A 14164-nucleotide genomic window follows, 5' to 3' on the forward strand; every position below is an offset into this window, starting at 1 on the left:
GCTTGTGATGGGCTTTGGTTCATCATGTGACTTTCTCATCACACCACCTGCATTTGGTGGTTATCAGTGTATTTCAAAGGTACAAAACAGATTTCAGTACTTCAGTAGGTTGGTATATTAACATTATATCAGTTAATGAAATTACGGTATGTAAATGTAAATTTAAGTTAAAACCGTAAAACCTAAAATGCTACCGTATTTTTTACGGTGGAATTACGGCAACCACAGCTGCTGTTTTTTTTACTGTAAATTTGTGTAAATTAATGTAATTGCTTACTGGTTGTTTAACGTAGTTCAAGAGGACATTTTGTAGTTTTATTCATCGCTGGTATGCGTTTTTAAAAGCATACACTACCGGTCAAACGTTTGGAGTAAGATTTTTGTTTTTGAAACAAGACTTGCTCACCAGAGTTGCATTTATTATACAGTATATAACCAGTAATGTGAAATATTAAAATTTAAAATAACTGTTTTATATTTTAAAATGTAACTTATTCCTGTGATGGCAAAGCTGAATTTTCAGAATCATTACTCCAGTCTTCAGTGTCACTTGATCCTTCAGAAATCATTCTAATATGCTGATTTGCTGCTCATAAAAAGATTTCTTCTTATTATCATCAATGTTGAAAACAGTTGTGCTGTTTAATATTTTTATGGAAACTTTGACAAATGTCAGAAATCTTTGATTAATAGAAATGAAAAAGAACAGCATTTACTTGAAATATTGAAACCTTTTTAACAATATAAATATTTAGTTCTAGATATAATGGCATATAATTGCTGTTGTGAATTCTGTTTTTGTATTTCCTAAAAGAAAAGACATGACAAAAGAGTTGTTTTTATTTTTTATTTTGTATAAAAGTCTTTAGTTTACAAAAACTATCATCCTGCAATTCATTCTTTTTTTTTTTTAGACGATCCTTTCCCCAGAAGGCAGATATCAGGAGTGTACTGCAGAGCTCAGGGAAACACACACACTCTACCTGAGTACATATTTGCTGAGGAGCAACAGTGTGAAACACATCACACAGTTCAATGCACAAAAGACCATAGTGTAGGCACTATTATTTACAAAGCTCAGTCCGCAGTGCTCATTTATCATGCCAACAACATGGCTAGCTTACATCATCTGCATGGCTTTTACATTACTTCCCGTTTCTGATGCTAATTCAGTGCTTTGATGAAGCAGTTATTAATCAGAGCATTGGGATTTAACACTGTAAATGAGGCAGGACCACAAAGAGCTGCCAAGCCTGATCTCATTTGTCAAGATGAAATATTATGTGGCATTTGCACGAGCAGTGAATGAAAGGCAGTCTGCCATCCACTGCTATCCATGTGAAAGCACCTGAAAGTGTGAGAGTGTGAGAGTGAGAAGACCGTAGATGAGGGCTGACGGAAGATGGTCAGATGTTTACTAGGAAGCGTACTGCTATCATTTTCGCATGGTGAGCATGGCATTGACATCCCACAGGAGGTTCCTCATCTGGTCCATTAGCACCTTCATCTCCTGGTTTTTCTGCCTCACTTTCTGTTAAAAACATAAGAGGAGAAGCTCAGAGCACTATTATTACATGCAACATTATTACATTAATCGTTTAAAAATTTTTTTTTTTTAAAGAAATTAATACTTTTATTCAGCTAGGATATATAAAACTGATCAAAAATGATAGTAAAGACATTAATAATGTTACAAATATTTTGTGTCAATTATTTTATATGAACTCATTTCTCAACTTTCTATTAATCAAAGAATCCTGATAAAATGTCTCCATTTCCACAAAAATATTACGCAGCACAAGTATTTTCAGCATTGATAAGAAATGTTTCTTGAGCAGCAAATCAGCATTTATAACGGTTTCTGAAGGATCAAGTGACAATGAAGACTGGAGTAATGATGCTGAAAATTCAGCTTTGCCATCACAGGAATAAATTACATTTTAAAGTGTAATTATATTCCACAATATTACTTTTTTAAATCAAATAAATGCAGCTGTGGTGGGCATGTATATATCTTTTATGATTCATTTATATTTTAATCTACAAATTACAATTCCTTAATTTAAACACATAAATTTTATAATTTGATGTGAGAATATAAATTATGATAGCATTTTAAAAGGTTATAAATCCAAATCTGAATATTATATTTGAAAACAGTTGAATACAGTTGGTTCACCCTCCGCCCATAGTTATAGGGGTGTTTTTTTTCACCCAAATAAAAGAGCGTAACATCTTGTAGGTATATACTGCTGTGTAATAGTATGTTGAGAGATATGAAACAAACCTCTAGAACCTCCTGTCTCTCCTGAATAACAGCTGGGCTGCACGGCTCCACTCTCACAGGTGTCGTCTCTTCCCCCACATAAGGAACCAGCTGGAAGGATGGAAGAAAACACATTATTGAAATGATATCTGTAATAATAACTATCTCCTGAAATTCAATCTGATTTGAATAAATGATTTAAAAAAAAAAACATATCAGACCAATAATGAAAAAGCTTCCCTTTTTTTGCATTTAATTCTAATTTTAACAGTAAATTCTTCAAAAATATGCATTTTCTCTTAAAATGTTTCAAAAAAATGTTTCAAACTCAAACTATATTTCCAGGATTATTATTAAAACGTGGTAACAGCACCAAGGTATAATATTTATTTAGCAAATGCATGATTTATTCAGCAAAGACCTGACTTGATTCACAGATCTTGCAGCCCACAAAGGATTTCAAAACACTTGTTGACTGTACTATTACACACTATTCTTAATATTAAGTATAGCAGCTAATAATACACAACATCACAGCTACCTCTAATAGCATGAAATGAAACTTTGTTGCTTTATTGCTGTGGGTGGTCGCTGGTATATTGCTGCAAGCATTATACAAGTTTTTAATAAATCCACATAAACTCTGTAAGGAAGCTGTTTATTCAATTTACATAATACATGCACATAGGGCTGTTCGATATTTCGAACGCGATGATCGTGCGCATCTCGTCAGTAAAGCCGGTTCCGTGATTAGTCATAAATCTCCATCACCTGCTTTCAGATGGAGCGGCATTTAATACACAGAGCCATTGATCACTGACAAGCTATGCAATATCGCGTTCATAATCGATTACTGACGAGATGCGCATGATCATTGTTTCGATATATCGCACAGCCCTACATGCAAGTAACTTTACATGTAAATCGATTTTAGTCTTGCAGTCTGACTATATGAGACGATATGAGGCCAAGTAAGCCTAGCTGCTTAATTTGCTATTGTTTAAAAAATGGTTTAATAACATTAATTCCTTAATGTACAGTATTGTAATGAATTCAGCTAAGCATGACATGTAATCTCAAATCATGTTAATACTCACTGCTATCATTGTATTAAATGGTATCTATGACTTTGGCATTACCACTATTTTGCTTATCTGAACCCTTTATGATCAGTTCATGTTAATAAGTAGTCTGTTATTCTGCTATAAAGACCTCACTGATTTGCATTACATGCTATCAGAATTTCATCTTACTTTTTAGCCATATAAACACCAGCAACTGCACGAAATTGAGTACGAGTATGAGCTCCATATTCTCATTATATCATACTTTATGAGCCATAAAAGCCTGATGTACCAAATACGAGACAAAACATTTTTTTGTTTTGTTATCTTAGTGCTGGGCAACGATTAATCGCACCCTAAACTATTTTTTTTGTGTACATAACATATGTGTGTGTGCTGTGTATATTTATTGTGTGTACATAAAGACACACACATAATAAATATATATTTAGAAGATATTTACATGTATATATTTATATTCCTATAATTTATATTATATACAAACATAACATTTTTTAATTAAATGCCAGTTGTGACCTAAGAGGGTATTTCAGAATAAGTGAAATGACCATTAAATGTTTGATTAGGAAAAGGGCTGAGTTTATTGAAGGCCACATGAACAAACAGAAGAGGCTATATTGTGCATCAACAAACATGGATGAGACTCACCTCAGCTGGAGACTCTTGGATGTCAGGTGTCATTTCTACACAGCGTTCATATAGCAGACGCAGCTTACGGAAGAGCAGTGTCAGCTGACGCAGATGCTCCTGCAGCTTCCCAAAGCGGTCCTGATACGCTGCCTGACTCTGTGTCACACCGTTGGGAAGCTAGAAGAAACACAACCAGATTTTTCATTTTATTAGGTATTAAGTGTGTTTGAATTGTGGTGCATGTGCTTTTTAGATGCTGTTCTGATTATAAGAGATATTGATATTAATAATCAAAATATGGCATTATTTGTTGCATAGTTTGAACTTTTAACATTTCTATTTCCTTATCCAAATGCAAAAAAAATAATAATAATAATAATAATAAATAAGTAGCACTAATAATATAATTATATGTCTTGATTTGATCAAATGTTGCACTTGGATCATTATTCCACAATGAAGCAACTAGGAATGACTAGCTAGTATTGTGCACTAGCGTTCTCAGATCCCCTGTATATTTAAAAACCGCCCACGCAAATTCACCTGAGTGGCCCGTGTGATCTGGAAGATCTCCATAGTGCGTGTTACGATGTCCTGGACAGTCTCCTGACCGATGCGGCACAGGTAAACGGGAGAGATTTCCCGCAGGGCACCTTGTGGGGGCATCCCAGCCTGCGCAAGGCCAGGAGGCATGTGTGTCTGCGGCTGCTGCTGCTGAGAGGGCATGACAGGCATACCCGGACCAAGTCCCTTCTGCGGGAGTGGAGCAGACATCTAAAAACAGAGATCATTCTTTGAGTCAGGTAAACAAAAAAGTGGGAGCGTGCTTATGTATCTGTTTATTTATGAATGGACGGAGCATTGAATTCCGCGCTCCAAGTTCGGAGTAAGTTACGGGCTTTGTGTAGAAACTCACTGCGCTTACTGGTGTTGCTCCTGGTCCGTAAGTAGTTTACTTTTGGTGGATAACAGTAATAATTGCTAAATAAATGAGGGACTTCTCCACTCGCTCACATTTGATTTCAAACAGAGGAGCATTAGTCATTACCTGTTTCATCATTTCCTGTTTCCTGTGTTACATAGGAAAAGCAAAGCAAAGCATTATTTAATTATTAATGAATTCATTTGTTTTAGGTTTAATATTTTGGGTTCTATTAATGTTTGCTTTATAGTATAATATTCATATTATATTAATATTATAATTATTAATAGTATATTGTATTGTTATTATTTATATTTTATGGATACAATTATTCATGTACTATATTCAATCTTTTTAGTGTTTTATTTAATTGTATTAATTTATTTTTAATTAATTGTAGATTTTGGTATTATTAATGTTAATATTTATATTAGAATATAACATAATATTAACATTAATATTTGCACTCTAAATATTTATGTGCCTAAGGTAACCTGAGTCCCAATGTGCATGCTATCCATCCTAAATTCTATGTGATATTAGTAATTTTCAATACTATTTAGGGCAGATAGTGTGGATAGTATGCACACTTACGCAGGGAATGTTTTTCTTTTGTTTACCGAGGACTATTATTTTGAAATCGACTACTCTCATTATGTCTCGCGAGTTTTTCCGTCTCCACGTAGCTTCAACGTGTGTACGATAATCTTGCCTGGCTCCAGGTTTGTTCACAGCATATGGTATATATTTATGGCTTTTTAGATTTGATTTACTCTAGTCTACATAATTTAAGACATTCATATGTGTTGAATATGGTTTTAAAATATGTTTAGCTTTACGTTTGCTTGTTACTTCGTAAACTCTTAACTTCTTAACGTTAGTTCTTCTCGATACAATAATAAAACATTAAACAACAGTCATTTACCTTCACAGCTGTGTGATTTAACCTGACGTGATCTCTTAAACCTGTTAACCTGAATATGCCTTAGACATTTTTTCAGTCCTGAATCTAACATATTGAAGCACTATCAGTAATTACCAGGCATTATATGCATACATTTGGACTAGTATCTAAAGAAGTTCTGATTCATGAATGAATATCTGATGGTTGTTTACAGGTTGGCCCAGAAGATGGCAGAGAATGGGTGTCATCTCAACCCAGAGGAAGTCCCTACCCCTCAGCATCCCCCCAGTACAGAGCCAAATACAGCAGAAGGGAGCAGTTCTGACCACAGTGGCCTGTCTCCGTCTCAGAGAGAGGTTCTGGAGCGCTGTCTACATGCTCTCACTCATGCCAAGAATGACAGCCACATTTTAGCAGCACTTCTCCTGGTAAACAACAGCTTATCCTCCTCATCCACCCTATACCTTAAACGTATATTGTATAGCTCATTGTTATCTCTTGCGTTTAGATCACAAGGTTGTGTCCAGCAGGACAGCTGGATACCGGGACTCTACATCGGATTTTTGAAGCGGTAGGTTTTAATCTTCCCGCACGCCTTCTGGTTACAGCATTTCGGGGTGACGACAGCTCCGGCTTGCCCCCGGAGGAGTTGATCTCTCTGGGCACTGCTCTATTGGCTGCTCTCAGCACAGACACCAGCATGGTTGCTCATCCACAACTTCTCAGCACAGTCCCTCTGATCCTGAGCATACTGGAGAACGGGCCCAACTGGACAGATAAACAGACAAAAACACTTGAAGCCCAGAGTGGCTCTGGATCTCAAACTAAAGGTGCTGCAGATTCCCAGACCACTTCTAGTACGTCTACCTTGGATGAGGCTTTGGCTTGTGACTGTTATCAGGTTCTAAATGCTGTATGTGCTTTACCACAAGGCCCTGAGCAGCTTCTCACCCGTGGTGCTGTTCTGGCTCTATGTAGGGCCGTACTCAAAAAACAAACTCTCAGCCATGAAAAAGGGCTTCCGCTGTTGGGACACCTGTTGTCATCTAGCATAAGACCACGGGCTTGGGCTAAACACTCGTCTGATCTTCTCTTGCTGTTGCGAAATGTTTCACAAAACTTCAGCCGAGTTTCACATCAGGACAGGTTAGAGATGTGCTCTCAAATAACGCCGTTTCTTCCTCCACCCGGGGTCGAGTCAGAAAGCCAGGTGCTTAAGGAGATTGTGGGTGATCTGTGGGCTTCGCTGCGGCCTTTGATTCAGGGCAAGCTCAGTCAAGAGCATTTAGGCTTGGTTTTGGTAGTATCTGCCTGCCTTCTGGATCTGTATGGATGGGAGTCAACGGGACCTCCTAAATTCTGTTGCTTGCTGGTGAACCGGGCATGTGTGGAGGTGAGGATGGGTCTAGAAGAGCCGCCGGGTACAGAAATCTCCCCCCAGCTGCAGCACATTCTTACTGCCTGCTATCGCATCATGGAGGCGGCTATGGAACAAGCATGTAGCCAGGGGGCGGTTTCAAACCCTGCCCAGATACAAACAGCTATCACTGGCCTGAGTCTTCAGCAGAGCAGACAGGTCCTAGGAGCTCTGGAGGAGGCATTCTCAGCTGAAATGTACTATCTGAAACAGGTGAGAATGCAGGTGTTAAACATATGCATCACTGTATTATGGTTCAAAAGTTTGCGGTCGGTAAGAATGTTTATGAAGAATCTTTTGTGCTCACCCTGGGCTGCATTTATTTGGTCAAAAATACAGTAAAAACAGGAATATTGTGAAATATTATTACAATTTTTAAATAACTACTTTACTATTTCATTGTATTTTGATATGTAATTTATTTCCGTGATGGCAAAGCTGAATTTTCAGCAATCATTACTCCAGTATTCAGTGTCCTGAAGATCTTTCAGAAATAATTCTGTTAAGCTAAATTGGTGCTCAAGAAACTTCTCCAATGTATGTTAATGTTGAAAACAGTAAAGCTGTTTAATTTTTTTTGTGGAAACTTTTTTTTTTCCAGGATTATTTGATGAATAGAAAGTTAAAAAGAACAGCATTTATTTGAAATAGACAGAAATAATTTGATCAATTTAACACATTCTTGCTGAATAAAAGTTTTCTTTAGAAAAAATAATTCTGACCCCAAACTTTTGAACAAAAGTGTATGTATTATTAGAAGTCTGTTTGAAGAACTTTAATTAAATGGGAAAATACTTGGAATGCTTAGAATTATAAGCTGTTATTCATTGTTTCCCCATTTAGGTGGAGCAGACCAGCTGTGATGACCCATTTCTGTTCGCCACTTTCCGCTCCCTCTGTGCATGGCTTGCTGAAGAAACCTCATGTCTAAAGGAAGAAGTCATTGACCTCTTGCCTTTTCTCATCGGCTATGCTAAAAGTCACTTCAAGGGAGAGGGAAAAGGCAAGGGACTTGCTGATTGGATGTCAAAGATGTCCATCAGCAACAGTTCACAAGATGGGACCTGGAGCAGAGAAGCTGCTCTTAGGTAAGACATTACTATGACTTTTTTATTAGAAGGTTCCCACAATCCTGAAAAAGGTCATGGAAATTAATAAAATAAAATCTAAAAAATATGTATATATAAATTTTTTTATTATAATTTTTTTTAGATCTTACGCTGTCTGTATAACTGTATATATGTTCTTGTTCTTTCTTAGATATCTTCTCCCATCTCTGTGCCACCTCTCCGCTGAAGATGGGCCGAGGCGGGTTCTTCTCTCTCTGGATACTCCAGCCTTGCTTGTGGATTTTCTGAGTAAAGGTTGTGCGTCTTTGAGAGGTCAGAGCGGGAAAACGGTGACCCGAGACCCCAGTCTGGAAACAGTGTGTTCTGCTTTACTAAACTTTGCCATCACAGAGCCAGAACGAGTCAGGTACACACAGATCTTCACTCACACACAGGATTAGTTATTCCTTAACCATGTCTTGATGCACTGCTCCATTGTGCTCTCTCAGGAATGATCCTTGTTTCGTTGCTCTGGAGAGCATGCTGAGCGAAGCACTGCCTGTTCTTCTCCATAAGCCACGCCTCTTGGTCTTAGCAGCAAACTGTTGCACTTTGGGTCTCATGATTGCCAGGCTGAAGTCAACTTCCACAGGTACTACTGGCTTGAAATTATACGAATTGGTTAGTAGGATATACCATTTTATAGGATGTGTATCTTAGCGATTATGAATTTCATAAAAAGAACTAAAAATATAGGGCTTGGCAGGGTTATTATTATCTAAACTAAAACTTAACCATAAAAAAAATCACTTTCATTTGTTAAAATATAATATAAAATACTAATATACTGAAACAAGCTAAATTCTCATTCTCATTTAGTTTGTTGAAGTAATCAATAAAAACTATATATTTAAAAAAAGAATACAAAAATTATGAAAATTTCTAACCTGAAAATATAAAAATAAAGTCTAATTAAAAATATTTATAAATGCTATAATAGTATCTTGGAATAAGAAAGGGTTTTCAGAGGCAGAGCAACTTAGTACATTATGATGACAGATTATAAATAGAACAGTTTTGTTTTAGGAATAATGTCCACTGATGAAACATTTAAAATAAGAGTGGATATGATTATTAAAATTCTATCCTACTTTGTCTTACAACCCAAATTCTGGAAATGTTGGGATGTTTTTTAAATTTGAATAAAATGAAAATAAAAGAATTTCAAATCACATGAGCCAATATTTTATTCAAAATAGAACACAGATAAGATAACAAATGTTTAAACTGAGAAACTGTACAATTTTATGCACAAAATGAGCTTATTTCAAATTTGATGCCTGCTACAGGTCTCAAAATAGTTGGGACTGGGCATATTTACCATGGTGTAGCATCTCCTCTTCTTTTCAAAACAATTTGAAGACGTCTGGGCATCGAGTTTATGAGTTTTTGGAGTTTTGGTGTTGGAATTTGGTCCTATTCTTGCCTGAGATAGGTTTCCAGCTGCTGAAGAGTTCATGGTCGTCTTTGACGTATTTTTCGTTTAATGATGCGCCAAATGTTCTCTATAGGTGAAAGATCTGGGGCCTCATGTATAAAACTTTCCGTAGATTTCATCCTAACAGTATACGTACTCACAAAAGCTAGATTTTACGCTGGAACCTACGGAAAAATCGCTTTATAAACCCCAGTCAGGGAAAGATTGTGCATATGTTCATCTCAACCCTGACTCCTCCCTGAAATAACCATATATGGAGCTTACAACGCCTAGTTTTACTATGCATAACCTCATCTGCATATAATTTCCATGCATATTCTCGTCCACGTGACACCATGTTTAACACCGTCAAAGGTACAAGACATTAAGGAAATATGAGATAAGGATTAAATACCATTTGTGACACGTTAATTTTTATTACCAAAATCAACCAGTATGTTTTAGAATAAATACCTCAAAATATCCATAAAAATTAGTTCTCAGATAAATTTTTTTATATAGTTGCCCTCATTCTTTTCCACTGGCCAAATAGTATTTCAATTGTTTTAAACAATTCAAATCAAATTAAATGTATGCAGTTTTTCTGAAAAGGTGAAAATATTTTAGCTATTTTTAGTGGAAACAGATAAGCCTATATTTATTGCAGTGTAAATACAATTGTCTGATTTGGCGCGTCACTGACAAAGTATTTTAAAAAGGAAATATGCAAATCTTACCGTTTTTTTTTTTTCAAGCTGTATCTTTCAAATACAGTGGCATTTTTCATAATGTGAATATGCCTTGACACGCCATCAACACCACCGGTAGTACAGTAAGTTATCATCATTGGACCTGTTTAAACCGGACAATGGACCGTTCGACCACCGAATCCAGCAGTGTCCACCATAATATCGAAGTAAGTGCGCATCATTGATCATTGGTCGTTCTTGCCAAAAAAAAAATTAAAAATTCTCATAACATGAGATCTGCAGTTTAGTATAAATATGAATTATTATAGCACTCGCTGTCATTAAAACATAGCATGCCACAGGAAAAGTGACCAAGCGCATCCACTACAAATATGCCTAAACTTATAATTTCGTTTTAACTCCTGCGAAATTACTTTATGCAGGCTAATTTCAGTGCTTATCTCCATTAATGAGAGTGGAATATTTAATGTAAATGTGTATATCGAAATGAAAACATAGTTTAAAATCCTTGTTTACTTCATTACTTTTCTCACTCCAGGAAAAAGAGTGCGTACGCACAGTCAAGAGCATCCGTACGGTGCACACATATTCATCTGGAGGGGAGCATATGTTGCTCTAAAACCTTTATGTACCTTTCAGCATTCATAATGCCTTCCAAAACAGGCAAGCTGCCCATACTGTATGCACTTATGCACCCCCATACCATCAGAGATGCTGGCTTTTAAACTGAACACTGATAACATGCTGGAAGTTCTCCCTCCTCTTTAGCCCAGGGGACACGGCGTCCGTGATTTCCAACAACAATGTCAAATTTAGACACGTCTGACCATAGAACACTTTTCCACTTTGAAACAGTCCATTTTAAATGAGCTTTGGCCCACCGGACACGACGGCGCTTCTGGACCATGTTCACATATGGCTTCCTTTTTGCATGATAGAGCTTTAGTTGGCATCTGCAGATGCACGGCGGATTGTGTTTACCGACAGTGGTTTCTGCAAGTATTCCTGGGCCCATTTAGTAATGTCAATGACAGAATCATGCCGATGAGTGATGCAGTGGCATCTGAGGGCCCGAAGACCACAGGCATCACACAGAGGTCTTCGACCTTGTACCTTATGCACAGAGATTTCTCCAGTTTCTCTGAATATTTTGATGATGTTATGCACTGTAGATGATGAGATTTGCAAACCCTTTCCAATTTGACGTTGAGGAATGTTGTTTTTTAAAGTATTCCACAATCTTTTTACGCACTCTCTCACAGATTGGAGAGCCTCTGCCCATCTTTACTTCTGAGAGACTCTGCCTCTCTAAGACATCCCTTTTATAGCTAATCATGTTACAGACCTGATGTCAATAACTTAATTAGTTGCTAGATGTTCTCCCAGCTGAATCTTTTCAAAATGTCTTGCTTTTTCAGCCCTTTGTTGCCTCCATGCCAACTTTTTTGAGACCTGTAGCAGGCATCAAATTTGAAATGAGTTCATTTAGTGGATAAAAGTGTAAAATTTCTCCGTTTAAACATTTATGTTCTCTATGTTCTATTGTGAATAAAATATTGGCTCATGTGATTTGAAAGTCTTTTAGTTTTCATTTTATTCAAATTTAAAAAACGTCCCAACATTTACAGAATTTGGGTTGTAATAAATTAAAAACAAATAAACTAAAACTTATTTAAATGCTACAAGTTTACATTTTGACAGTGTTAAATTATTAATGTTTAGAAAAAGTAACTTTAAAGGGATAGTTCACCCAAAAATTACAATTGTCACCCTCATGTGACTCATTTTTGTCAGAATGAATAGTGTAGAGGAATGCTGGTGCTAAAACAGTTGCTGGTAGCCCTTGCCTTAAATAGTATAGGGGGGAAAATACTATGGGAGTCAGTGGCTATCAGCAACAATTTTCATTTTTGGGTGAAATATCCCTTTAAGTGTGCGTTAGATGACAGCAAAGGCAATCTAAATGTAAAAAAAAAAAAGTATGTGTTTATTGTTGCTGCTTAATAATGGGTGCCTTGAATCTTTGCAGACCCTGTAGAACTAGGCCAGCGGCGTTTCTTCTCCTCAGTTCTGTCTTTTCTCTTGAGTGCCGTGCAGTCCGGACAGGCTTCAAAACCGGCATGGATCAGCGCTCTCTGGGAGGAAAACTGGGAGGAGGCTGGAGAGCTTTGGAGGCTCAGTCTGCAGGCTTTAGGCGGTTGTGTTCAAGCTCAGCCCTGGATAACCACCCTGATCAGAGATGAAGGATGGCTGCAGAACATCTTCACTCTGCTAGGATCCAGTGCACGTCTCCCAGACCAACCTTCACAGGATGCTCTCGAGGAAGTCCTGTGTGCCATTGCCAAGCAATGCCCGGTGTGTCGCAAGGACATTAGTGAGCTGGTCAAGAGTGTAAGCTGTGGATCTCTTGAGGGTTTGCCACAGCTTAGCAGAATATTGGTGGAGTAGAATTTGTAAAATACATATTTAATAAGACCGATAAAGCACTTATGTTGTCATATTTGTCTGTTTGGCATATTAAATATGCAATGGATTTGTAATACACTCTGTGGCCAAAGTATAAACAAGAATGTTGAATAAAAATATTTCTTCTTTTGAAGTTATTTATTATTTTATGCATAAAGTTTGATTCTTAGGAAGCACATTCTGATTAAACGTACCTGGAATTCACTGCTTTGAAATTGATTCATTTGGAAGGTGCATTTATGTAATCTGAAATGTATCCGTTTCACTGACCTGCCAGTGTTGTGTGGCAGTATGTCCACTAGATGGCATCCTTACAGCAATCTATAGTTATTCACAAACAGCCAAGAATGATTTAGTAACAAACTGTCATAATCAAATTCACAGCATGCCATAAGTGTTTGCACAAGTTGTTAGAAAACATGGACATATTATTTATAATAAACATTTTAGGTTACAATCACCATTTATTTTAAGTTTTTAATTTGAGATTTTTTGCAATTCACTTTCACAGTTCTGTGGTTTGAAAAACGCCATTTTGTAAGAACAAACCTATAGTTTCTCAATTATTATGTTTTAAAACAAAACGTTTCAAATGAAGAACAGCATGCCACATTTAAAAGCACTGCTCTCGCGACTTTAAATGTCAATATCTGTCGTGTCCTTTCAGCATATTAGTAGTAACTTGTTACTGACCCTTTGTGACTACTTAATGCTTAAGGGATTGAAAATAATAATATATATATATATATATATATATATATATAAGTTCTCCCTGATTTCAGTAGGCTACTGCCTACTTGCGGCTGTGTCTGCAAACATAGTGAGCTGCCTACTTACAGCATCTTCGGGAAAAATGATTAAACTTATTTGATTAAAAACATATTTTGTTTTCAAACATATTTTTTTTTAAAAACAAAAAAAACATGGCATTCATTATCATGGTACATGTCCACAAATCATGGAGAATGTGAAACAAAACAATGAAATAGCAAAAACGTATCTTAACACACAGAACATAGCTGCAATTAATTCTATAAAATGACAACATGTGTCGACCTGCCATTAGTTAAAAATGCCCTTGACCAGAGAACACAGTTAAAATCTTTCGTAATAGTCGGCTCCAATAGCCTCGTGGACATATAGCACATCTGCGCTCACGGCGGCCCGAGTTCGATTCCTATCTCCAGGTCCTTTTCCGATCCTGCTCCCCTCTCTCCTCCCAGTAATTTCCTGTCTTC

At 36.8% G+C, this 14164-nt stretch overlaps 2 protein-coding genes across 5 annotated transcripts; one reads left to right on the plus strand and one right to left on the minus strand.

The window, feature by feature from the left end:
- Positions 1-833: 833 nt before the first annotated feature.
- zgc:114119 (Mediator of RNA polymerase II transcription subunit 30-like) lies at positions 834-5045 on the minus strand. Of its 2 annotated transcripts, none has more exons than XM_058754336.1 (5): positions 4907-5045; positions 4525-4755; positions 4000-4158; positions 2288-2377; positions 834-1531 (listed from the first exon to the last, which is right to left on the minus strand). In XM_058754336.1, exons 2-5 carry the CDS (start codon positions 4753-4755, stop codon positions 1436-1438), a joined length of 576 nt encoding a protein of 191 aa, XP_058610319.1. In that variant the 5' UTR covers positions 4907-5045; the 3' UTR covers positions 834-1435. The 2 variants fall into 2 exon arrangements, with proteins under 2 accessions (XP_058610319.1, XP_058610318.1); XM_058754335.1 differs by having other exon boundaries at positions 4898-5045.
- On the plus strand, positions 4646-13130 carry ncdn (neurochondrin). 3 transcript variants are annotated; one of them, XM_058754334.1, is made up of 7 exons: positions 4646-4784; positions 6022-6235; positions 6316-7437; positions 8068-8312; positions 8485-8700; positions 8783-8925; positions 12490-13130. In XM_058754334.1, exons 2-7 carry the CDS (start codon positions 6035-6037, stop codon positions 12906-12908), a joined length of 2346 nt encoding a protein of 781 aa, XP_058610317.1. In that variant the 5' UTR covers positions 4646-4784; positions 6022-6034; the 3' UTR covers positions 12909-13130. The 3 variants fall into 3 exon arrangements, with proteins under 3 accessions (XP_058610317.1, XP_058610314.1, XP_058610316.1); XM_058754331.1 differs by lacking the exon at positions 4646-4784 and adding an exon at positions 5513-5625; XM_058754333.1 differs by lacking the exon at positions 4646-4784 and adding an exon at positions 5569-5643.
- Positions 13131-14164: the final 1034 nt, after the last annotated feature.

The sequence above is a fragment of the Onychostoma macrolepis genome, chromosome 19 (genome assembly GCF_012432095.1).
Source record: "Onychostoma macrolepis isolate SWU-2019 chromosome 19, ASM1243209v1, whole genome shotgun sequence".
In the NCBI taxonomy this organism is placed as follows: Eukaryota; Metazoa; Chordata; class Actinopteri; order Cypriniformes; family Cyprinidae; genus Onychostoma; species Onychostoma macrolepis.

Bases quoted from the DNA above. Each gene is read 5' to 3' on its own strand.
- zgc:114119 (XM_058754336.1), bottom strand. From the start codon at position 4,755: ATGTCTGCTCCACTCCCGCAGAAGGGACTTGGTCCGGGTATGCCTGTC. The intron at 2,378-3,999 runs GTGAGTCTCATC...CCATCCTTCCAG, and splicing joins TCCAAGAGTCTCCAGCTGAG to CTGGTTCCTTATGTGGGGGA. The intron at 1,532-2,287 runs GTTTGTTTCATA...TGTTTTTAACAG, and splicing joins AGAGACAGGAGGTTCTAGAG to AAAGTGAGGCAGAAAAACCA.
- ncdn (XM_058754334.1), top strand. From the start codon at position 6,035: ATGGCAGAGAATGGGTGTCATCTCAACCCAGAGGAAGTCCCTACCCCT. The intron at 7,438-8,067 runs GTGAGAATGCAG...TTCCCCATTTAG, and splicing joins AAATGTACTATCTGAAACAG to GTGGAGCAGACCAGCTGTGA. The intron at 8,926-12,489 runs GTACTACTGGCT...GAATCTTTGCAG, and splicing joins GCTGAAGTCAACTTCCACAG to ACCCTGTAGAACTAGGCCAG.